The sequence below is a fragment of the Sylvia atricapilla genome, chromosome 2 (genome assembly GCF_009819655.1).
Source record: "Sylvia atricapilla isolate bSylAtr1 chromosome 2, bSylAtr1.pri, whole genome shotgun sequence".
Classification (NCBI taxonomy): Eukaryota; Metazoa; Chordata; class Aves; order Passeriformes; family Sylviidae; genus Sylvia; species Sylvia atricapilla.
The window spans coordinates 100,166,544-100,192,074 of record NC_089141.1 but is presented as its reverse complement, the minus strand read 5'-3'; the positions used below and the strand labels follow the sequence as shown (position 1 = coordinate 100,192,074).

At 39.5% G+C, this 25,531-nt stretch overlaps 1 protein-coding gene across 2 annotated transcripts in view; it reads left to right on the top strand.

Annotated features, from left to right (window-relative positions):
- Positions 1-25,531, top strand: part of MAP3K15 (mitogen-activated protein kinase kinase kinase 15) — an 86,890-nt gene that overhangs the window by 2,123 nt on the left and 59,236 nt on the right. For both annotated transcript variants that reach the window (XM_066313949.1, XM_066313950.1), the window contains exon 2: positions 25,299-25,438. In XM_066313949.1, the coding sequence (XP_066170046.1) occupies positions 25,299-25,438 (140 nt within the window). The remainder of the gene's footprint in view (positions 1-25,298; positions 25,439-25,531) is intronic.

Sequence of the window (25,531 nt, the reverse complement as noted above, 5' to 3'; positions counted from 1 at the left end):
AGCACCTCCTCTTGCTTTGTAACACGTAGTGGGGTCTCTAAGAGGTGCTTGCCTGTTTCCATCTCTTGGTTTATGAGTGGAACCTTAACCATCTACTAATGCTTAATGACTGAGCAGCAAAGACCAGACCATCTCACTGTGAGTAGTATCCATAGCTCTTTGTTAAAAATGTTGTCCATTAGCCTTTTTTCCCTGCCTGTGCCTGAAATTGTAGCTGTTACTCAGCCATTAGACAACCCCCTCCATGGAGAGTTTATTTACCTTACTCAGTAAAAATCTATGCTGACAAAATCAGCAAACTTTAAGGACAGAGTGCAATGAAAAACATCGACAGAAACCTCTTTCCTGTCTGCAGGCAGGTTTTCTGGTAGATGGATTTTCAGTAGAACACTGAGAAAAGTGCTGCAAACCCACTTAAATTGCATAATCAGAGTGTATGTGTATTTTTCCTTGAGTGTAGTCATTACTGACTTCCCATCATTTGAAATCTTACTGTGAATGGAAGCATGACTTTTGCCTTTAGTTAGATATTGCAACCTGCAGGTAGTGCAGGATGACCCTGATCTTAAGAAATCACTCAGCTTTCTAAGGTTTTGCTTTGCTGAAGGAGAGCACTTGTGAGAGCAAACTTTCAAGTTGTGAAATAAGAACTTGGTAAAAGAAAAATAAGATTTCTTTGCTGAGTGTGTGCTAGAAACAAAGTGTCAGCAAAGTAATTTATGTTTTTCAAAAATGGGCAATGATATCTACCTAGTAGAGGAGCAACAAGGATGCTTGCATACATTGACTGTTTCTCTGGGAAGAAAGGTAATATTTTTAGGCTAAAACTGGGTACAGGACAGGTGAAGCTTTTTTTGTAGAAAATAAAAGCAGTTTTCCCTAGGAGCAGTGAGCCTTGGAGCTAACTGAGAATTTTTAGAATTCTTCAGAATTATCCCATGAGGAAAATCAAACTATAGGCACTGTAGTGCATTCATAAACAGCTTGAGAAACACAGTGAAAAGGTGAGTGTTATTTGGCTATAGTGATGTTCCAGGTAGAATGATTCATAGCTGCAAAGGATCTTTTTGTTCTGAATGTACTAAGAAAGCAAACATGGTGTCAGAGTCAAATGTCTGACCTGTACCTCTGAAAGGTTGATGTTCGATAGGAAAAAATGTAGCTTTTCCTTGTCTGCTCAAAACTTTATCAAATCTTAGTGCCTGAAGTGCCAGGTAATAGGGTTTGCCTACAGTGTTAAGTGAAGGCGTGTACAAAGTACTGTTCCACAGGTTTTGGGTGTTCCCATTTTGGTTTATGAAATCCTGTCTCTGTTGCTGATCATACATTTCCCTCATGAAGGGTGTGCAGCAATCTGTTCTGAGGCTTGGAATATTTCTTTGACCATCTGATCACAATATTTAGAAATCATTACAGTCAGCAGGATGAAAATCAGCTGAAAGGAAGACAAGCTAGAGAAAGAGTGGTGTACTGAGAAATAGAGCTAAATGCTGACCTGAAATAAATGAGTATTCAGGAAACTGTCAGATAATTTGTGAGTATAGGGAAGTATTTTGAAGTCTGTTTCTGCTGTTTTGCTATATATGAACTTCTCTAATCAATATCCTGTGTGATAAGGTAGCCCCAAAATGCATGGTCTGATACCTGTCTCTGTCTTCATCCAGAGCCAAGACTTAGTAGTGAGCCCAAAGAGAGACTGAAACATGGGTCCTTCTAAATTCTGTACCATAGCTGAACCACTCTTAACCCTTATTTGTTGTCTCTGAAACTTTTTTTTTTTTCATGTTACGCTGTGAAAGGGGAAGGATAAAATATATTTGCTGGATCCTATTTTTCAGGCTCTGACACCTGCTGCATTGTTGCCTGTCCCCCAGCTGCCTACCCTGACACCCTCTGCCCTCAGAAGGCCAGTGTCCACACTTCAGAATAGGCAGGGATGCTTCAGCTTCTTCAGCCTGAAGGCTGGGTGTATCAGTGCAGTAAACACCTGTCACTGGTTTATGATAATATACAGCGTGGTAACCAGCGTCGCCTAGCTGGAGGCACAGCTTCCCTTGCTGACTCTGCCACAGAGAGTGCAGTCTCTGACAGCAATGACAGAGCATTGAGGGCAATAACTTCTTAAACAAACCTCATCATACCTTCCTGCTGCAGTTCATCTTTGCCCCTGGGCGTGACAGTGAGCAGTGGTGGAGTTAAGGGTTAGTGCTCTGATGCTTGCTTCAGCAAGTCGGGGTTTGCTGTTTTTCTGAGGAATACTTAAAATCTTTTGTTCCCTTTCTTTTCCCATGCAGATCACTCAATGGCTAGGCATGTATTTGCTTTAAATCTCTCTCTCTCTCTTTCTCTCTCTCTATATATATATACCACAGAATACAAAAGTACAAAGAGAAGCAAACTAACCATCTTCAGAACAGGAAGGTGGTGGATGAGAGGCTGGGCTGGATATTGTGCTGCTTTAGGAAGATGGCAGAGCTGTTGGGACCTGATCTTTTATCTCTGTGTGGTGCTGTACATCTGGAACAACTTCAGGTGTTTCCAGCAAAGCTCTGCATTGTGGCATCAAACCAAATATTCTGATAACAAAAACTAATATACCGGTATTGTAGTCCTTTATATCCAAGTGTGTGAGACCAGTTCTAAATGACAGTAACAAGCCTGATGCAGTTCATCAACTCTATGTGTTACTGTCATAAAACAGTTTAGGTTGGCAGGGACCTTAAAGATCATCCAGTTTCAACCTCTCTGACATGGGCAGAGACACCTTCCACTAAACCAGGCTGCTCAAAGCCCTGTCCAGACCGGCTTTGAACACTTCCAGGGATGGGGTATCCACAGCCTCTCTGTGTAACCTGTTGCAGTGTCTTACTATCCTCACAGTAATCTAAATCAGCCCTTTTTCATCTTAAAGCTGTTTCCCCTTGCCCCATCACTACACACCTTTGTAAAAGATCCCTCTCCAGCTTTCTTGTCAGCCCCTTTTGTGTGCAAGGTGCTGTAAGGGCTCACCAGAGCCTTCTCTTCTCCAGGCTAAACAGCCCCAACCCTCTCAGCCCATCTTCCTGGGAGAGCTGTTCCAGCCCTCCAATTATCCTCATAGTCCTCCTCTTGAACCTCTCAAACAGGTCACCACGCTTCTTACACTGGAAGCCCCAGAGCTGGATGTAGCACTCCAAGTGGGGTCTCACAAAAGCAAAGTAGATGGAGAGAATCCCTTCCCTTGACCTGCCAGCCATGCTGCTTCTGATGAAATACAGGACACAGTTGGATTGATGGTCTCAGAGGTATTTTCCAACCTAATTAATCAGTTCTGTGATTGGTTGATTCTGTGATTCATGCACCTTCATCTTCCTTAGATGGTTACAAACCTCATGTTCTGCAGTGGGCAGTTCTTCATTCTCCAGTCCCTGTCTTTGCCTTCTGTGACACTGGTGGTGTGGCTGGAGCATCTGCCAGTGAAGAGCAAGGCAGAAAAGTTTCTGAGTACCTTGGTGAATCCCATGTCCTGGGTAACCAGGTGCCCTGTTTCCCTCTGGAGAGAGCCCATGTTCTCCTGTGTCTTCCTTTTATCACCAACATACCCATAGAAGCTTTTCTTGTTGCCCTTGATGTCCCTGTCTCAGGCCAGATTTAATTCTGTGAGGGCTTTAGCTTTCCTAACCTGATCCCTGACTGCTTTGACAATTTTTCTCTGTATTCCTTCCTGGCTACCTGTCCTTGCTTCACCCTCCAAAGGCTTTGTTTTTGTGTTGTGATACATCTCAGGTGCTCTGACATGGGATGCATTCAGGAGGTGTATTTTGCTTTTGTATTAGCGAGGGTCAATTTCCAACATTTCTTTCAGAAATGCTTATTTGCACTCGGAGATTTGCATGTTTTTGTTTAACAGTGGAGACCATTATTTTCATAATCAGAATCATAGAAAGGTTAAGGCTGGAGGGACCTTAAAGATTATCTTGTCCCACCCTGCTCTGCCATGTGCAGGGATGCCATTTGTGGGATCAGGTTGCTCAAGGCCCTGTCTAGCCTGGCTCTGAACATTTTAGGGGTGGAGTATCTACAACTTCTCTGGACAATCTATTCCACTGCCTCACCATCCTCCAAGACAAGACTTTCTCAGATGTGAAAAATGACTTTGAGTCAACCCTTTTGCTTTTCCTGTGTGTAACCTGAAATTCGTCTTGCATGTGTTCTGTGAAGTAGCTTGTTTAATGTTAGCTGAACAGGCTTAGAAACCTGCAAATTAATAACCATAATTAAGTTAGGTGGAATTCATTAACTTTTCTGTGGTGTATTGCCGTGGGCCAAAAGCAAGATCAGAGCTGTATTCGAAGGAAGATACTAAGAAGAAAAAGAAGAAATGGATAATCTCTCTCTGATGGAGAGATTCTGTTTCATTACTTCTACTTTTGGAAGATCCCTTTTTAGCTGTGATGGGTCATATGGAAAGATATACCAACAATCCAAACCCAGTATGAGTCCTGCCTTTTAATGAAGCTTTGAATGAACTTGTTTGTATTTCTAAAAATCTGATGCTAGCCTGCAAATTTGGACTTCTTCCATTGTTTCAAGGAGAGATTATGAATAGATGCAGGTACCGTCTTGTGAAGTGACTCATTTCTGTGCCATGACTTTTGGAGAAATGAAAAAATAAAATGAATGCAGTTCTTGTTTTGTAGGTTTCCTCCACATGAAACTTCCTTGCGTGAGAAAGCCTAAACAAAGCCATGTTACAACCCAGCTGTCCTGGTTTGGGGCAAATTTGGGGGGAAACTTCCAAAGGGGTCGCTCTAGAAAGCAGATTCAATAGGCCCCTCACCCTATTGGTCTGGGAAAAGATTTCCTTGTAGAAAAGTGGAAAAATACTGCGTATTTAACAAGGAAAATATTCATAAGCATTAAAAAATGAATAATATTAAACAATAAAACCTCTCGCTGTTCTGAAGAGATGGCAAATCCAGAAAGTCTTTGCCTTGGGGTGTAGCTCAGCTTGCTCAATCTCTCATCAGTCCCTCCGGTGCTGGAAAATGCCATCCCAGGCCCTGGTGGGCCACAGGTGTGAGCTGCTGGTGCTCTTCTGGGTTTTCAGTCCAGAGCAGGGCTGATCAGTTCCAAGAAAAAGAAAAGCCACAGTTCAGGGAATTTCTCTGCCTCAGCGAGCTAAAAAAAACTAACTGAAAAGCAAAGAGCTCTCTCCATTGTCTGTGCTGCAGACAACACAGTCTGTGAGGGAGAGTGTGGGGGAGCAAGTGCAGTGTCTGCAAACAAACCCCACACTGCTTCTCCCCACTTTGCTCTCAGAAAGGTGCAGAACATCTCCAGCATGAACAGAACAGACAATTGGGGATACAACATCATAAAGTCATGTTGGGACACCAGCCTACAGCTGTCCATTTTCTCTTTTTGTCTTTCTTTCCTTAAGGGCTCAAATACTAAATTTAAGAAAGCTTCTCAGAATTTGACTGTGAACTATGTGTGACTGGGTTTTGTAGCCAGAAGCATGTCAGATGATTTCTAGGTGTTGAATAGGCTAACAAGGAATAATATCTCAGAATACTATATAAATGGTGTGTTTCTGTTTTGTTTTAACTTACTCTGCAAGTAATGTTTTTCACTATGTAGTGATATAAGTCTTACTGAGGCTCACTAAATAGACTTGGAAGCTTTTACACCCATTACAACCATTACAAATTACTTCAAAAATTTGAACATGTAAGATTATTCTGAAGAGAGAAACAACTGCATCTACTGAAATGGCTTAGTTCTGAAGACCAATTATTGTCACATGGCCCTTGAAACCACTACAGTTAAAGTGGGTTTTGGTAGTTTGTTTCTAATATGGTTCAATTTATTTTTTAAAATAAAACTTGTAGCATTTTCTGGAGTTCTTCATATTCAGTGAATGTTGTTCTGATACAGTTTTTTTTTCCTCTGATAGGAGGAAAGAACTGTGCTGGCTATGCATACCAGTCTGCAAATTCTGAAGGCCACTTTTATTTTTTAGGTATTATATGCAAACACATTTTTCATATTATTCCTAAGTTGCTCCAAAGCAATCTACTGTGCCATTTGACTGTGAGATGCTGGCTAGCTGATCTCTAGTTCTGCCTTTTTGCATTTCAAGTTGGTTTTCAGTGACTCCCAGCCACTCATCTCCTTTGCAGTGATTGCATGCTTGCTCAGTTTTCCTGTGCTGTGGGTAGCATATTCTTTATAGGTTTAAGATTTGTTTCTCTTAGACCTTAAGTCACAAAATTAGGTTAAAGAAAAATAAAGGAAGTGTTTGCTTATGTGGATTAATTACGTTGCTTTAATTTCCATCCTCCCATAAAATAGATAAATTATGGTAGCTATGTGGTAGCTCATATTATGTTCTGCAGTCATGCTCTTCTTTTATCACTGTAATCATACATTGCTTTTTTAATTGTTAAATTACACTTGCACATGCCAGTTAAAAAGTAACTAATATTCCTGGTTTGCCTCGAGGTAAAGCTCTTCTGACTTGTAAGGACTTGTGCAAAACCTAGTCGAGATCTCAAGATATTTTGGTTTCCTCAAGATGGACTTGTGTCAGAGTAGTTCTGAGAAGGCTCTACTTGAACAAGAGAAGGATACAGTGATTATGTGCATGATTATTTGATTTATTGCTAATTCAATGTCTAAATACTGCTGTAATGCAGTATGTAAATAACTCTGTCATCTATTAAAACAGATAATAGTGCAGTAGGGTCATGGTCTTAGAAAAGTTTAGGTGTGGCTAGGTCCACTTAGTCTCAGATTTGGTCAACAGCTTATGTCTAAAGGCTTGTAATACAAGCATGTTTGGCTAGAAAAGTACAGGTTAACAGTCTTCAGCCTTGGAGAGTTCATCATTCCAAAGCAACAAAGCCCTTGTGTAGCTGCTTTTGGATTTTATCTCCACGTGTGACCAGGTCTTAGTGTTTTTCACTCACTGTCAAAAAGCCAATGTTTCTCCTCTTTAGGCTTCAGGCTTCCATGCTGGGAGGGGGCTCCACCTGGAAGCTGCTTGCAACACCAGGAGACCAGTTGGCTTGGTTTCTGCCAGCATTTTCTACCCTTATGCAGACCAACATGCACCAAAGCCAGTCCTGAATATCTCGGCTCCCCCATCTCTAAAGTGCATTAATTATGCATTCAGACAGCTCCTCCTGCAATACTTGCCTGGTGTTCCAATCCTAGGGACAAAGCCCCCTTGCTTCAGGGAGGGCAGAAAGGGGGAGGCTGTGGGGCTGTGTGTGCAGGTCACATGCAATCACCAGACTATCTTTTGTCAGCATCACGAGCCTCAAATTCAAACTCTGACTGCAAACCTGTCCTCTGGAATACTCAGGGCATACTGCTACGTCCATGCACGTGGAGGAGCAGCTGCAGGGGTGTTACGTTGCTAAAATTTGGTAGTTGAGATGAGTGTAGGGTCTTCCTTAGGAGGGCCTCAGTGTGGTTTTCCAGCTGCAGCTGAAGTCTGTGAACACAGTAGGCTCTGGTTGCCATGCACTTCAGGAGGGCTGTGAATTGCTTTAGCCTCAGGCTACCTTTGAACAGCAATGTGGGTGCCTGAGGCTGAGCCAAGAGAGGGCTTGCAGCTGTTGCTTTATCCTGCAGCCTGGCACAGGCTGGGTATAAACAGCACAGCTCCGGTCTCGCCGAGGTCAGGGGGATTCAACAGGCAGCCAATGGGTCAGGCGTGTCTCTCAGTATAATTTCACCTGACCTCTTGCCTTTCAGAAGTCCTGCAAATGCCTTCACCTTTTCCTGGGAGGTTGGGCTGGTTATAGAAACATGCCAGGAGCAAAAAAATGGCATCACTGTAGTCTGCAAGGAGGAGACATGAGTTCAGACACAAGTAGGGGATTGCTGTGTCATGGGAAGCCACTCAGGCTTTTTTTATCCTTCGTAGTACTCAGCCTGATGAGGTCAGTGATTCTGCTCTGGTGTTCAAGGTGGTAGAATTGAAACTTCTCAGATATTCTTTGGTAATGCTTCAGAGCATTTAAAGTTTTGTCTAAGTCAGTACTTCAACAGCTGCTATGTCTTGGAGTGCAAAGCCCAGTGGGATTCACAACTTTTAAAACGTGTACCCCAGCTTTTATTACATTGAAGGTGTACGATTCCAGCCTTGGTTAGCATAATCTTTCTTTAACTGCAGTGGGCTCTAATGGCAGACAGAAATCTGAAATGTAATGAAATAGTAATGCTTCTGTTAGGACTACATCCCTAGCCTTCTGCTGATGTGAAATGGTACAGCCAAATCCAGCAGTAAGGGAAATACTCCAGTTTATCACAGCAGAACCTGCGCCCATACACCTGTGTCTGTTCTAGTCTATACTGCATTTATGCTTAAATGATATTTAAAAAATCTTCAATATCTCTTTAAGCAAAACACAAGGAGAATAACCTTGAAGTGCTTTTTAAATGCTGTTTCAGTATAACCTTTTTTATTTTATGTCACGTTATGGACAGAAATATGTTTGGATTCTTTGCATTTTGTGTGCTTTTTTTCTGTTCAGGAAAACAAACCTTCATGCACAGAACTGTAGCTCAACCATGAGTGGTCAAGGGCCTCTCAACAATTTGAAAAGTGTTTATCACATGGTAAGTGTTTATCACATGATTTCTAAAGCTTTTGAACTGTATGCCAAAAATGCACTAGTTCTGGAAAACAAACGAACAAACTTCCATGTAAATCAGCATGATCATGAGCTGCTTCTAAAATTCTTCAGTTTCCTACTGGTGCTGGCAGTGCTTTCCATGGATAGTGGTACTTTGATGCCTCCAGGCAAGTCAAAACCAATTGTAGATTCTATGAAACTGATTGTGGGGAAAATAACAGAGAAGTTGCCTTTTTCAACTTCAGGTAGTAATTATTTGCCACTTGATTGCTGTCCTTTCTCCCTCCTTCCCTTTAAATTTGTTACAACTATTTAGTAGCTAGATCAGCCACAAGAAATTGTGCTGAATCAGGTATCTGCCTTAGTCACAGAAAAGCTACAGGTTTTTTCTATTGCAGAAAAATATCTGCCCATAATAATTTCACTCATTGAAGACTAGCTGCATTAACTCTACTCTTGCTGCCTTTCACTCACAGAAGCTGAAGAGAGAAATTTCTTTCTGCTAATTTGTGTGTTGTTACTTTTGCCTTTGGCTAGAGAGTGACAAGGTGAAACTGGGGTTGGGAACTGGTAAATGAAAACAGTACAAGGCTGTATTCTGTCTGTGTGCTGCTTTCTAACAGCGCTAGACCAGTAATTGCTGTTGTGCTAATCTTAGTAGATAATAAAAATTTGCAGGAGAAAAGCTAATGTTTACAATGGCGTTACTGTTTGGTACTGGGCTGCCTTACTTAGCAGAGCTTCTGTGTGCACAACCCTGTTTCACACAGTAACTGTCAGCTTTTATCAGCTCTGCTGTCTGTGGAACTGAGATACTTGTTTCAGGTATTTTCTTTGCCAATGGATGTTTGGTATGCTTCAGTCTTTTAAAACCCAGTTTGAAAAGAGGACATGATTACCAAGCTCAAAGCCAGGCACTGTGCTTGTTTTTATTACTGCTGTCTATGGGGCTTAAGATAACTGACAAGTTATGGGTTGTTGTCAGCTGGAGAAAGTATTCAAATCAGAATGAAGTCTGAAAATGGTCGAGATGGATTTTTTGTTTTCATGATAATTAAGTTGTGTAACTGATAAACTTAGCTCTTTGCTTATTACAATAACAAAACCAGGTAAGTCTCCATATTGTTTTGGGAAAACCAGAAACTGCCTTGACCTTTTGGCTTGTGATCAAGTAAAAAAAGAACGCTTGATTATTTGAGGGGTATTTTTTTTTACCCTTTAATGCCTCTTCAGATTCCTAGTTTTGCAGTATGTGATGGCATAATACAAATTCTGAGAATAATAACAAGTTAATTTCCAAAAGTTTGGGTATTTCAGACAATTTTAAAGAGAAATATTCAGAATTTAGCATCTTAAATCTCAATTTTCTTGCATACTCATAACATGACAAGGTACACATTAGCCTAGGGATGTTGGTGGATGAGAAACTTGACATGGCCCCAGCACCCCAGAGAGCCAACTGCACCCTGGGCTGCATCCAAAGCAGCATGGGCAGCAGGGAGAGGGAGGAGATTCTCTCCCTCTGCTATGATGTGACCCCACCTGCAGCTCTGGGGGCTCCCACATAGGAGGGATGTGGACCTGTTGAAATGAGCCCAGAGGAGGCTGTGAAGATGATAAGAAGGCTGGAGCACCTCTCCCGTGAAGACAGACTGAGAGGGTTGGGGCTGTTTAGCTTGGAGAAGGGAAGGCTCTGGTGAGACCTTATAGCACCTTACAGTACCTAAAGAGAGCTGCAAAAGAGCTGGAGAGGGACAAGGCTTGTAGATAGGCCAAGAGGGAATGGCTTTAAATTAAACCATGGCAGGTTTACATTTGATACAAGGAAGAAATTCTTTACTGTGAGGGTGGCAAGACACTGGCACAGGCTGCCCAAAGACCATGTAGGTTCCCCATCCCTGGAAGTGTTCAGGGCCAGGTTGGATGGGGCTTTGAGGAAGCTGGACTAGTGGAAGCTGTCTCTGCCCATGTCAGAGGGGTTGAAACTGGATGATTTTTAAGGTTTCTTCCAACCTAAACCATTCCATGTTTTTGAAGTGACACATCCTGCTAAATGCTGGAGACCATGTTAAGAGGTTTGTTGTAAAATCACAATTTAGTGTGATTTTGTCTGAATCACCATTTTGAAGCACTAATATTCTGACTCTCTATGTAGAGATCTTAGGGAATAGGTTCCCCTGTGATAACAAACAGTCTGTGTTCATGCTTAATATTCTCTGTCTACATGCTGGAAGTGTGCTCTATTTATAGGATGGTTAAAGACTAAGTAGATAATGGCTATGACTCTAGAAAGACCAGCTTCTACTAAAATTCCGGATTTTGTTGGTTTCTACATAGTGTCTTGAAATATTTTTCTCTCATTTTTTATTGGAAGCTGCCCATTTTTAAATTACAGTGTTGAGTGGTACGTAAGGATTTTTGCAGTAGCACATGCAATCTTTTAGACTGGCACGTAAAGCTTGTACTGTTTACAGGAAAGATGAAAATAGCAGAGTGAATCCACATCTGCCCAGCATCGGGAATGTTATATCAAGGAGTCTGTATATGTATGTGAGTGCAAGTCTCTTGGTTTTATATACACTTCATCTGCATTTGCACTTTAATAATACTGCCTTTCCTCAGTTAACATTTTTTATGTGCATAACTTACTGTGCTTTATGTGGGTCCTAAATGACAGTGTGTGAGTTCATCAACATAAAGAGGAAATCTATAATAGAGTTAGGAGTTTGGTACTTAAAAATTCCCAGTGCTAATGGTGGAAATGTCTCTTGATATTTGTTTTTAAGAAACATTTTTGGGAAAAAATAAGACATTCAGACTAAGAAAGTCTCATTTTTTTAATATGCTATATTTTAAAATAAAGAAAAGAAATAAAGGTCTTAGTTTAACCCAGACTTATGAGCTTTAGTGTACTGAAATACTTTTTCTATGTTAGTTCCTAGTATTTTGGTTACTTTTCTTACAATATTTCTTTGAGAAGAAGATAAAGATCAGCATAATTTTACTTCTCTAATTTTTTTTATATATGTTGTTGACTGATGTGTGACCTGTGGGAGATGTGCAGATTTAGCAGGTTTTTACATTCCCCAGCCAAGGTGTTCAGCATTAAATGATGGGTCATTCTCAAATGGTTTAGTTTGGCTAAATGTCTGAAAAGTTGAAGCTTATCTAACCTCCTTGGCCTAAAAATTTATTTGACTGCAGCTGGGGAGAAAGGGACAACGTTCCTTGTTGAATTTCATAGTCTCTTTAATTTCACTTAGGCCAGGTTATCCAGTTATGTAACTTTTTTTTTTCTGTACTTCATTCCCTTTGATTGCCTTTGATGACCCAGTGTAGGAAGTGCAGAGGTGCAGGGAAAGTTATATAAAGTTCGTGTTTCTCATTCCACACACCCACCCCCTCCAATTACTGCCAAGGTTCAAATTAGCTCCAGGCCTGGGGTGTTTTTTCTGCATGCTCTCAACTGCTGGCTCCACTCTAGTGCACTGCAGTGGAAATGGTCTTGTGTGAGCCTTGGCACACTGCTAGTGCAGCAGGCAAGTGTGAACTACCTGCTTTTAATTTACTCTGCTGTTGCTGTTGTTCTCTGATACTAAATAGGGCAGAAAAATGTCCTATAGAATTAGTGTGTTCTTTGGCTCACAGAAAAAAATTAGGTAACAGTGTTATCCTTAGTGACTCGGCATCGTGAAAGGTATGTATGATGTGAGACAGTTGCTCATTATGTCTGTCTAGCATCTATATCAAAATTTTTAATACGCTGAGGGTGTATAAACAGAGAAAATTATTGAACAGGTGTCCTTACATCATCTGTGACTGGTAAGTGGTTTTTTAAGTGTTCTGAACACATAGATTTAAAGCAAGAAATGAGCAACTTCTGGAATCTTTGTCTAACATCTGTGAATAAAAAATGGAGAGGTGGAATATTTAAGTACTCTTTGAGAAGTTTAAAATTCTGTTTCTTTACTGTTCATTTGGGTGTAAAAGTTAAATGAAAAATGGAAATAACTGTGTTTTTGAGTTATGAATCAGGCATACTGACTCTTCTGTAGAGGCTTAGCTGTTTTGCAGATGGAAGACTGCAGATGATGAATCAGAGACTCTTCAAGTTCTAACTTGCACCAGGGTACAAAAGCATGATAGAAGTGAATGACTTAGGTAAAATATTAGGGATTTTCTTCTCTCTGAAGGCATTGGGTTTAGTACAAAGTACCTCTAAAATGAGGGCTCTGTTTTTCAAAGTCACTGTTTCTATTTCAATGGAGTATTTTTTTTCCTTCTGAAATTCAGAATGGTCAACAAGCCCATCTCTGAAATCCCAGTTTATGTGACTAGGCTAACATCACACAGCAGCTATGGGGTAGGAGGAAGCAGGTATGGAATTCGATTTGGCAGGCAAGCATTCAGCTGCTTAAGCCATGATAATGCCCCTTTTATTCCTGCAGTGTTGTCAGCCTCTGTCATGGTGTCATTGCTTGACTCAGCAGCCACTGAGGCTGATGAGAGCTGCTCTGTTCTCTATGTACCCCACAGTCACTAGTCTGCTGTGGGCTGCTAAACACCACACACTCACTCACTCCCTCACCAGCAGGGCTGGAGAGAGAACTGGAAGAGTAAAAGTGAAACAACTTGTGGGTTGAGAAAAAGACAGTTTAATGTAAGGCAAAAGCTGCTTGTGTTGTGTTATTTGGCACCGAGGTCAGCTCAGGTTGGTCACTGCAGCACTTGCACTGCTTCTTGTAAGGCTTCTCCTCCAGCGGTTCCTGCTATAAGCAGTTTTTATGACATGCAACTCAAATGGTTGTAACCATGTAAAGGTGTATCTGTTTGTCTTGGTTTACATAGACAGTTATCTGCCAGGGAAGGTTGGAGTTTCCCTTGGAATGTAAGCCCCCTCCTCCTCTTTTCCAAATCATTAAAAATTTGCAATTAAAAGGCTCTCAGGCAAAGATTTTGGGAATAGGTATAGCAGTTCTTTACTAGGGATATAAAAAAGATATAAGTGTTGTAGTACAGAAGAATAAGCAAGCAAACAAACAAGAAATTCTAGAAAACTCTGAAAGAGTCAGAAATACAACCTGACACCCTGTTGGTCAGGGTGTTGGAAACAGTCCAAAAGTAAGGCCTCTTCGAGTGGCAGATGTGGTCCTGTTGGAAGTAGCGATGATCCTGTGGAGCCAACAGTCCAGAGATGGGACCAGTCTTCCTTTGGGAGACCCATGGGAACACTGGATGTCTGGTGACCCTTGTGGCTACTTTTTTCTAGGTAGAAACAGTTTGGCTCCTCCTCCCTGGGCGGAGCATCTCACAATGGGTGATGTAACAGTGTCATGTCATTGGTGAGCTGTAATGGTCCATTAACAGAAGATATCCCCACAGGGGTAGTAGAAGACTGAGCAGAGATGAGAAACACTGCCCCACTAAGCAGAGACAAAAACAATGCTCCACCTGGTTTTAACAGCTGGCTTGTTATCAGAAAAGGCAGTTACTCACCTCCCTTCTGGAGTTACAATGGACAAAGAAAAATCTCCCCAGCTGAGTTTCAATAGATGGAATAGACTAAACTTTATTTTTTTTTTTGTTTTTTGTTTTTTGTTTTTTGTTACAAAGCCCAAGACATTATTAAAATCTGGACCCCTCCTCCCTTTTGACCATTTAAAATGGCAATTTAAAAAAAAAAAAAAAAAAAAAAAAGAGAAAATTTACTCTATCTCAGCCAAAACCAGCACAGCTGTGTTTAAAAAAGTTTACTAGAATGTTAAGATTCTTCGGTGTATTTTAAAAATAGTTAGGTAGCCTGTATCACTGCCTATCTATCAGTCTGTTTTAAAGATTTCACAGTATATATGAAGGAGGGATTGTTTATCCTGAAACTTAGTGATTAATAGTTTTTGCTTTTTACACTGTATGTGGTCAAGTGATTGATGTCAACCTGAAATAGCAGATTGCTTTGTCTGTTTTTTCCCCATTTTACTTCTGATGGGTGCATGTTTACAGGGTTTAAATAACAGTAATTTAAATGTAAATACTTTGGTTTGGCACTCATTTAATATGATTATAATTCAGTGCAGGTGAATATAAGAGGTGTGTACCATCTGAGCCTAGAGTCTTTTTTACTACTTACAGAATTGGATTTTTTAGTTACAAATGCAAATGTCTTTCATTATACAATATGTAAAAAGTGAGTTTTCCTGAAATTAAGTTTTTAATCATTATTTCTTTCAATTCTTGTAAAGTTTAACAGTTTCTTAAAGTACTTTTCCAGGACGATAGTGTGGAGCTGGTGGCTGATACCTCTCACAGGACTGATTAGCTGCAGTGACAGAGGTTCTGTCTGTTACTGTGCTAGCACTGAGTTAGCCAGAAATTGGCAAGTTAAATATAGGTTGAGCGATGAGGGGAGAACAGGACCATGAGAGAGAGACTCAGAGACAGTGGATCATGTAAAAGAGGTGGGAGTTGCAGGGGACCATAAGCATTCATTTGCCTGAGCCATGAAACCACTGAAAAGGCTAAGATGTAAGCAACGAGATCTCTCTCAGTTCCTAACCTGGGAGCTTGAGCAGTGTAATTTTACAAAGAAATGGTATAAATATTGATCTCTTGTGCATGTCACAACTTCTGTAATTCATTTATTACCAATGTGTAGATCTAGGCCTGATCTATCTGATCTGATTGTGGTTGTTAACTAAAGATCTGTGACTGTGATCCCAGAATGGGTAAATTTTTACAGTCCTTCCTCAAGGAGAGCAGGCTGTGTAAAGGGGTGCTGTGTGACCTTCCAGGGACCATGTGTGTGGATGTTACCTTTTTGACTTTGACCTCTCACACTACTGTGAATTAACTCCCTCAGACTTGAGGTTGTGTTGTTCCTGGGATCTCACAAGCTATGGTATGAAAGAAAAAAATAAAATAGAAGGAAAATCTATTGCTAGCTTTTATATTAATTACTTTGTCTTGCAGGGAAATGTAATGCTTTTGTTTTCCTTGAAGCTATTTTTGCTGAAAATTTAACTCAGGTATAAACTTCATCCATAGGCTGGGAGGTTATATTCAATGCTTCAATGTCATTAAACAGTCAGGTTATATGAGTGAGAGAAAAGACCTTGGGATGAGATAGTACATGCAAAAACACCTCTTAAAGAACAGTCATCCCCACGGTTGTATAATACTGAGCGCCAAACAAACAACATTGTAAACTGGGACTCAGAAATTAACTCACAGTTTATGGAAAACTCAAGTAATCTCTCCATGAGAGATCCCTGGAAATCTAGGTGAGGGTTTGAATTGTGGCAGTCCTTCCTTTCTCACAGGTGGAGAGAATGTGAGTAAAGTACTGATGAGAAAGATCGATAGTCCTTTTCCATTGGCCATTTTGTTGGGAATGTCCAGGGAAACATCTGCTGAGATTATATAATTCTTGACTGAAATGCCTTAATGGTTGATGGAATTCTTCAAAGCAGAGCTGTGAGGCTCTGTGGAAGGGGCATCGTGGCACTGAGCACCTTCAGTGTGGGTGTCTGCAGTTGCTTGGACTTGCCTCACAGTGGAGAGAAACAGGCACTTCTGGGCTGCAGTTCATCTGCTGAAGGAGGCTTCTAACAGCTCAGAGGAATGAAAGTGCTTTTCCTCTGTCTGCACTCACAGTGAAGGCAGTGACAACAGGCTCATCTGAGACCAAACATCTCCCTTGTGACTCTGACCACCTCACTGCTGGTGACTTGACTTTGGAACGAGCAGCATTTCATGAGGCTGAGGAGTTACTTCCAGATAGCCCCTCACCCAGCTGACAAATTTCTGGTCTGGTGCTTGAAAGCAGTAAGTCCTCTTAATTTGTGGTGACAGTATGTTTAACAGTGGCCAGAAAAATAAGATACAGTCTCAAAATGATTTGAGTTGGTTTTAATTAAATCTCTTCAATAAAAAAAAGAAACAAACAAACCCAACAACCTGAAGCAAAGCCTGGCAAAATTAAAAAGGACTGAAAGCAAAGCTTTGTCTTGGAGAATATTAAGCAATTTCTAAGTCCAGGCATGCACTATTTACAGTGAATTATATATTTCCTAACTTCTGCAATTCAGCATTTCAAGAAGAGTTTTTTGAGGATTAGTTCTTTGTTTCCTTCTTTCCATAAACTGCCAACTGTAAAAAAAAAAAAAATACCAAAAATTCACAGATTATTCTATCTTCTGAGAGAAGTTATTTTCAGGTGTTTCCAATCATACAATATTTTTCTTCTTCATACTTGTGCAAAAGCATTAAAAACACATTTTGAGCTTGGATGCCCTCTGTGTTACATTAACTGCATTACTTTTTCTCCTGCGCCAGTTGTGGGTGCTGATTGTATTCTGATTTGGCAGAGTCTGAAAGACTCTCCCTGAAGATCAGTTAAAAAAATAATGAGCATAGGCATGCTCTTGGCACAATCTTTGCTTTTCTAGATCAGTAGAATTACCATGTTATTTTAATACAGTGTCTTGCCCTGATTGAATCTTAGTTTTGCTATTAATTTAATTGTATTTAAGACTTATCTAAAATGTTTCTTAAAGCCTTTGCTGTCAAAGGTTTTTGGAAGACTCCTTGCTTCCATTTAACAACATAGTTCCTAATATGCAATTTCAGGGCAAAGAATTGAAAAGCTTTAGCTGATGCATCTAATGAATGAGAAAACCCTAACACATAAAAATAAATGAGAACTCAGATTCTCATCAACTCCTGGCACCAGCAGTGTTGCTCACCTGGTGTAATTTGTTTTGTTATTTTCTACTAAAGTGCACTTTCTTGGGTGATGTAATTTTTGGAACAGACATTTAGATATTAAGGAATATGTATTAATTATAAATATGGCACAAATACTTTGTCATGATTTAGAAAAATGAGTTGTTCTAGATACTAGGTTCTTCTGAGTTGCAATAAATGCCACTGAAGCATGAAAAATATGTTCTAATTCTATTTTTAGTGTTTGTTCCATGTACCAGAGGACAGATGAAAGATGCATTATCTGTAAAGTAACACCACACCATTAACATGATTACTGGCTGTAATGTTCAGGTCTGAATGTAACCCTATTGTGGAGTTGTTTGTATGAAAGGGGGATTTTGTAAAGAATTAAAAAAGCCAGAGATGAGCATTGGCCCCTCAGTCTTGTCTGTTCTATTGTATTGGATGGCTGTCTGATTTTCACACTATCATTTCAGGGTTGATTTTTGCTGGATAGGAATTGCCAGTGAATGTTATAATCTCATACATTGCTAAGATAGCCTAAGACTAACATTTCCAAATGTTGCCGAAGCTAGTATTTGAAATCAAAAGGACAAAAGATTACACGTGAGAACTGTTCTCAAGAACAAGAAGTTTCCCTCTAGTTATGACTGAACTAAGTATTTAAAATAAATATGGGGTTTGTATTCTTACATTAAAATGCTGTCAGGTTCTGTGTACATGGTGCTGTGCTGCTTGCATTCGTCTCTAGTTTCACTCCAGCTACATGTGCCTCTGTTTTTGATACACTGGATTATTCTGTTGAGTTTCTTTGCACCTGACATTTCATCACCTGCAGTATGGCTGTCCAAAAAGTGCTCATTCCTGTGCCATTTCAGGGCACTGGGCATTCTCCCAGGGCTTTCACTGGATGCTGTATGAGGCACTTCTGTTATCTATACATGGAAAATAAATGTTACAGCTTTCTTACCTCCACTTGCAGACTGTAATCTTTCAGACTGTAAGCACTGCAGCTTTTCTTGGTAAGTTTTAACCATTCTGGTAGTTTAAAACATGAATTATTTCAGCTTTTTGCCCTGGGAGCTGGGAGGATTGAGTGTGAGTGTTCCAAATTTTTCATGTGTGTAGGAAGGAGGAGCTGCCTTGCTGGGCCACATGAAATGACTTTCTAACATCACGCAAATGCTATGGTTAGAATTCCGCTGTCAGCTGTTCCTCCTCTTCCTCCTCCTTTACATGGATGTGTCTGCTTTCCACACAAAGACCAGCTGCCCCACTTTGCTTAACACAGCTGTTCCCAGAATTGTCTCTGCAGGTGGGACATTGCCTGTGCTGTAAGTGGAGCAAAGCAGTCATTTGAATTGCCACAGTTAGTAATGCTTCTGGGTGTGGAAAGGCTCATCTGAAAAATTAAATTGTTTTTGGTTTCCTAGTAATAGCAGAGCTCAGGATTTGCCCAGTCCTTTCAGCAAAGTTATCTAACAGCAAGCTTTCCTTAGTCAAGAATGGTGCTGCTGCTCAACTAGTACATAGTTCATCTTCAGCACTTGCTGCATTCACATTCACTGAGCAGAGTGGTTTATCAGGAAGGTTGTGAAACTGGCTTCCGGAGCAAGATGTGACACACAGAAGGGAGGAAATGCAGAAGAAAGGTCTGACCTTCCCGCTTTGTTTGTGGTTCTAAGAATACTGGCTTTTATAATTGTCAGGCATTATGTGGTTGCCTTCTGTTTTGCTTGGTGGGAGAAGTGACGCGTTTTGTTGTGTGGTGGCTTTTCTCTTTAGTAAATCACTTTATTACATAAAACCGGTGGCAGATGCAATTCCACAACTAAGTAAAAGGCAAATAGCAAGCTCAGTCTGAGAACAAAGATTAGAGGTGTTGCTCTGTTTTTATAAAACAGTGCAAGTTTGAAATGACCAGTTTACAACAATCCTTCTGTGTTCCTTAGCAAACAGACAAACCATGGTGGAGCACCTTTCAGAGTTTTTGCCACTTGATGCCCAGGTTTTCAGAATTCCTAAAACACTTAACAAATCCATTGGAGCTGTCAAAAGCAAGATATAACTAAATTTAGATTTTGCTTCATTTTATAGTCAGAGTGTGTGTATATAGATAATATACTAGAATTGGAATTCTCTGTTATCTTCTCAAGATTTTAAATGAGTGAATTAAAATTTATTTGGCCAGTATTAAAGTTTTCTTCTTTCTTCAATTTGTGGTTGGTGTCATTAATAAAACCTGATAATGTCATCTTTTTCCAGTACTTTCTGTATATGAATAGAAAGAAACCTTTTTTCCCACACTTCATATGAGGATTCATACCTAATTTAATTCTTATTTTTTCTGTCCTTTGAATCACTTCCTTTTGCCCGTGAACTAAACACTTTGCCCTTTCCAAGGGAAGTGCCCTCCATCCATCAAAAAGTTTCAGATATCCAGTGTACATGCTTATGTTTCCTTCTCTGAGGGTAGGCAGTAGTCTGGAATTTGTAGTCAAGGCTCCAGCCACTCCAGGACTCTCTTGCAAAAGTTGATTGCAGCTTATGAGACAATCTTCTTCTTAAAGGTTCTTTGTAAGCCATTTCTGAACTATTACAGTTAATTTTAATTTTAGTATTTATACAGAAATGCAGCACTTAGTTTTAATCTACCAGAAGTGTAGTCTGAAATATATGAACTTGTTTTTAAAATACTGTTTAATGTGATTATAACATATATAAATCTTTATCAGAGGACAAATCATTACTGATTAGTTGGTTTTTATTCTTATTACCAATTCCAACCCTATAGCAAACCAGTGATAGTAGCAAAGTTCAAGCTTTAATATTGCAAACTTGAAAAGGTTGAATTGAAATACTAGAAATTCCTAAAGAAAAAAAAAAAAGCTTTATCTTTGTCTCCTGGGTCTTTCAGCTCCCAAGGAAATATCTGGGTTTAATTTGGTGCTTTTGATTGCAATTGGAACACTGTTTTTTTTCTGAGAAAAGTCAGCAGATTTTTACAGGATACCATGATTATAAAGCAGTAAGATTCAAATGAAACTTGATTCATTATAAGAGCCATAATATCATCACAAATGTTGACAGTATTTTTAGACTAACATTAGTTTATGCCTAGCATCTAATGGAGGACACTGTCAGTTTTCTGGTATAACAAACTGTGCTGGAAAATCACCTCAACAATTCTATTGTTAGTTGCTACAAATGTGCTTTATTACCTTGAGATTCCAGTTTCTGAGAGTATGGGATGCATTAAAGTGGAGAGTGCTGTGCCTTTTGTTTTAGCTTAAGTGAAAGCTGCAAAGGGTTCCTGGTTTTCACATACACCAGGGCTTACCATAATTGTTTCCCTGTAGAAACTTTGATATTGTCTTCTTTAAAGGGCTATGCAGAAATCAATATGTATCCTGAAGTTAAGGATTTTTATTTCCTTTCTTTAGGAATATTGTTCTTCTAAAGAATTTACAGTTTTCTTCAGTGGTTTTCAAGGAATTACATGTTTATTTACTTACTGACTATGATGCAAATGGCCAATCAACTGAAGCAGTACTAATGTAAAGGTTCATCATTTGCAGTGAATAGCAAAGGGCTGAGTTCTGCATTTTCCTCCAATAAGATTTCTGTTATCACATTAAGTTTGGGAGTGTTTTTTGAAATCTGTTATGTATAGAAAGCTTCCAGATGCTGGAAAATAATGAATCCAAAATAATGAAGTAAGGTTCTTGCGCTGCACATGGATAAGGCTGGATGGAGGTGAATCTTAGATTAGAAGCTGAAAGCAGTGCAGACTTTTTTTGACCTTTTTCTTCTGTTAAGCCTCCTAGATTCTATTTAACTATCAGGCTATTTCTTCATTTTCTTCTGTTTATTACCTTTTAACTTACAGATCCCAGAAGCTGATGCCAAAATTGTCCTTTTGGTTTTGCTAACAATGCCATAAATTGTAAAAAAGCCATGTGAAGACCTGTGATTTACTTAGATCATTAAATTATGTGATGTCTTCAGGTGCATTTCAGATAGAGAAATTAGTCCTCTGGTCTAAACCTGTTTAATGTTTTTCACGTTGAATTATTTATTAGTTTCACAGTCTCCTACCACAGTTAATGATCTCTAATCTTCATTTCAGTTGTCACAGTTATTTGCCTCTTCTCTGCTCTCCTACGACACACTGGTGTTAAAATATGTAAACTGTAGTATAAGAAATGAATTATGTGCCATCTGCTGCAACAATGCAGAGACCTAATCAAAACTGTATGAACAATAGTGCTGAATTACCTTAATGCACTACAAATACACACATACCATAATCATTTTATAGTGGAAACAAAAGCCTAGACAAATGAACTGCAATCACATAATTGAGATCAGTTTTTGGATTCATGACAAAAATGAACTATTTTCAGCATGAAAATAAGTTTCATAGACAACTACTAGAGAACAAAAGGAGTTGAAAATATATGCTATGCTTAAGAAGAATGAGGGAGAACACATTTTTATGCTCTTTTGAACACGAGTTTCTACTGCAAAAAGAAGCCATGAGTTTAAATGTTCTGTTCCAGAATCATTCAAAATTGGTCATGTACAACATTAAGCACATCCCCACCCGTTCACTGCATATGCAGGGTGCATTGTACAGATTTTCACTTGGAAGCCTTCTGTCTCTCCAGAGAGGCTGCACCTTCCCCTGCTCTCTTTCCTTCTGAATGTAGGAAACCCTCTTCTTTGGTAATTTAGACCTGTGTGAAATATTTCATTATCACATAAAATTTCTCATGCGTGATAAGATTTGATAAAAATTGCCATTGGCTTTTGCTTCACCCCATCTGTAATGGAGGTTGAACATAAATTTGTCAAGGGAAGTCCAGAAGTACATTTGGCTGACCAGGCTCTTTTGTTATGGAGGATGAGAGTTGAGAGTGAACTCTGATTGACTTATGCTTCTATTCGTAAATCAAGATTTGCAAAGCACATGCTAGTGTTGAAGTTATTTCTTTTAATGTGTCTCTGGAAATTTAAGGAAATTCATATCTCTCTTATCAGCCGTTCCAAAGGCATGGTTAAGTGCAGGGCCTCACATCTTGTTTGTAAAGAACCGTAAATGAAGAATTTTAGTGTAAATCATGAGAAAAATATAAGATAACTGAAACAGAAGTATTTGTGGTGTCACATACTAGGTTTGTTCATTACATGACTCACAAAACTGCCTTACTCTGAGAAGAGAGATGTACCCCTGAAAACAGCAGTTTTGGGGGTGTGCTTAGACCCAGCCATAAGTGACACTGAGCTCTGCACTCTTAGCACCCCCGCACTGGGTGCATCTCAGAGATCTACTGCCTTTATAAGTGTTAACTCTTGTCTAAATTTTCTCCACCCAAATTTGCATTAATTTCATGGGCCCTCTGTGCTCCTGCTACATTTCACTAGCACATTAGTAAAGCTGCTTTGTAAGTAGGTCTTTTTCCTCCCTGCTCCAAGCCTGCTGCTGTTACTGCTGGAGGAAGGCTTGGAGAGCTCCAAAGGAATGCAGCTTCCCATGTCTGCTCTAACCCACAGCCAGGATTGCTTTGGATGCTCTGTCTCTGTCATTTATTTCTGTGTCATTCCATGACTCCCGTGCTCAAACTGAATCCACTCAGTTATCTTCCTGGGGCTTTTTTTAAACTTGCATGCATATTTTTGTGATACATCTTCGTCTCTGCTACTCTTCGTTTTGTTTTATTTTTGTTTTATCTTATTCACGCCTGTGTTTGTGAGGTGTGAATAGGCAAAGAAAACCTGTTTTCATAAATCTTTTTATCACGTGTGAATTAATATCTAAGGGATGAACAACTACCCTTTTAAATGGAGGTACTTATTCTGTTATGTCCATTTTGTGTGGTTTTGAGCTCCATAGCTCCATTGCTATAGGACAGCAATCAACAGAAGACAAATTTCAGTTGTAGACCAGATGTGGCAATGAGCTGTGTATAATCTTGTTTCAATGAACTCTGTTACAAATAATTTCTCACATTGTATTGTAAAATGCAATGTCTGTACACTATGAGAATGCATTATCTGAATTGTCTTACTAGGATGATGATTGTGATTTCACAGTACTCTGATTCCCCAAAAACACTCTTATGCAAGCACTAAAAACCATCCAAGCTCCTAATTTATTTTCCCTAGAAGGTATTTGATTCTCAGTCTGCTTATTAGTTTATCTTAAATTTGTTCTACAGATAATTTATGTATTCCAAAAGGATTTTGCAATATTGGGGTAATCTAGATTTTGCTGAGTTTATGGAGCTGTTACTTCTTCAAGCTCTCTCAGTTTACATGACACTACTGTGTGCAATACACTAAAAATTTTATCCATCCTGCAGACAGCTGCATCATCTGTAGATGGTGCAGGATTTAAGTTTTATGTGAATAAGGGGATATTCTTATGCCATGAGTTTGTGCTGGGATTTTGTTTCTTTGGTGGGGGAGGGAGGCGCATTTGGATTTTTTTTGTGTGTTTTCTTGGGGTTTGGGATATTTTGGGGTTTGTGGTTTTTTATGTTCGTTTGTTTTTGCTCCTGAACAGTAATGTTTTGGTTTTAAAGCAGGTCTTCAGACTCAAAATGTTCTTTATGTTTGAACAAGAGTCTCATAGTAATCTGAGGAACTGGCTGACCTCCATGTGGTGTGTCAGAACAGGCTGATGGAATTGTACAGGAGCATATATTCATTGCAGGTTTTTCCAAGAAATTGCATGCTAAGTACAGAGTATTGATTCTTGTGATGTCTAACTTTGGTGCCACCAAGGTTAGTTAACTGGCTGCTGCATTTGGGTCTCAGTCATCAGACCTGCTTTTAGATTTCTTGTTTACTAGTAGCTCACCCTTCTGACTTTGCCCATATATACCAGGTACTGTCTGTTACCCCTTCAGAGATGTAGAATTTACTGTCCAGCTGCACTGAGTCTCTGGAGTCTGTTTTGAACTTCAGACTCCCCTGTGGTTTCAATGCAAAGGTTCTATTCTTATGAATACTTTGGATTTCAATTCATCCATCTACCCAAAGTGGTGAAAGCAGACAGACATAGAGATACAGACCTCTAAAAAGCTTTAAAGCAAAATTTTCTTAGGAATATATAGAATAGAAGGATCAAGAAATAAAAACTCAGTATTAAGTGTCCTCTTCTTCAGTTGCCCCTTCTTCCTGCATTGCTGTATAGATCTATATGAGAACAAAATGGTGAACTCAGAATCTTTTGTCTGTATCTCAGCTGTATGGGGTATTTCTCTTTAGCTCTCTGTTTAGCTCATCTTGCACTGATGTAAATGGCTTTGCTTGCATTTCTGACTTTAATTTCTGACTGGAACACTAAACAAGCAGTGGAAGTCTTGCTTTGGCTATTTGTGATTGAATTTCCTCATCGCTGTGCCCCCCATCTTGAACATCTTGCCTGTGGCTTTTAAGACTCAATTTTCAGAGTAATTTCTTTTTCTACTCTTTAGGAAATTCCCATTCTTCAACCTCAGCCTCTTAAAAAAAACTCAGTCTCACAGTTTTGCCTATTTTCTAGTTTACATTATTATTTTTAGAGGTTCCATCCTGAATATTTGAAGTTTCTGTCCTATGGGTATTCATGCTGTCAGGCCTCAGGGAACAAGTGCAAAACTGCTTTTTTACCCAAGGCATTCCTGATGCTGTGATTTCAAAACCTAAAGCAGGATTGGTAAACTCAGCCTCCCAGTTAATGTAACACTTGGATAATTTCATGAGTGGCTCTTATCTTTTATATGAAGGTTAAAATTTGCTTCTCTCATGAGGAAATTATCCTTATTTGAAAATGTTGACTTTGTCTAGTGTGTGTGTGTGATTTCAAGATTTGTTTTAAATCTCATGTAAGAATAAAATTTGGTTTAAATTTATTATTTTTAGCATTCTCTCTCTTTTCCACTTCTCTCATTTCAGATGTTGCAGTTGTGGACATGAGTGATATTTCCAAGCAACCATCACTGTTCTACCACCTTGGCGTGCGGGAAAGCTTTGACATGGCCAATAATGTAATTCTTTACCATGACACTGATGCTGACACTGCTCAGTCTCTAAAAGTAAGGTTCTCACTTCACAGTCTGCTTCATTTTGGAAATATCTTTATATACCTGATCCTACAGATATCTCTGTTTTTCTGAAACTTACATTTA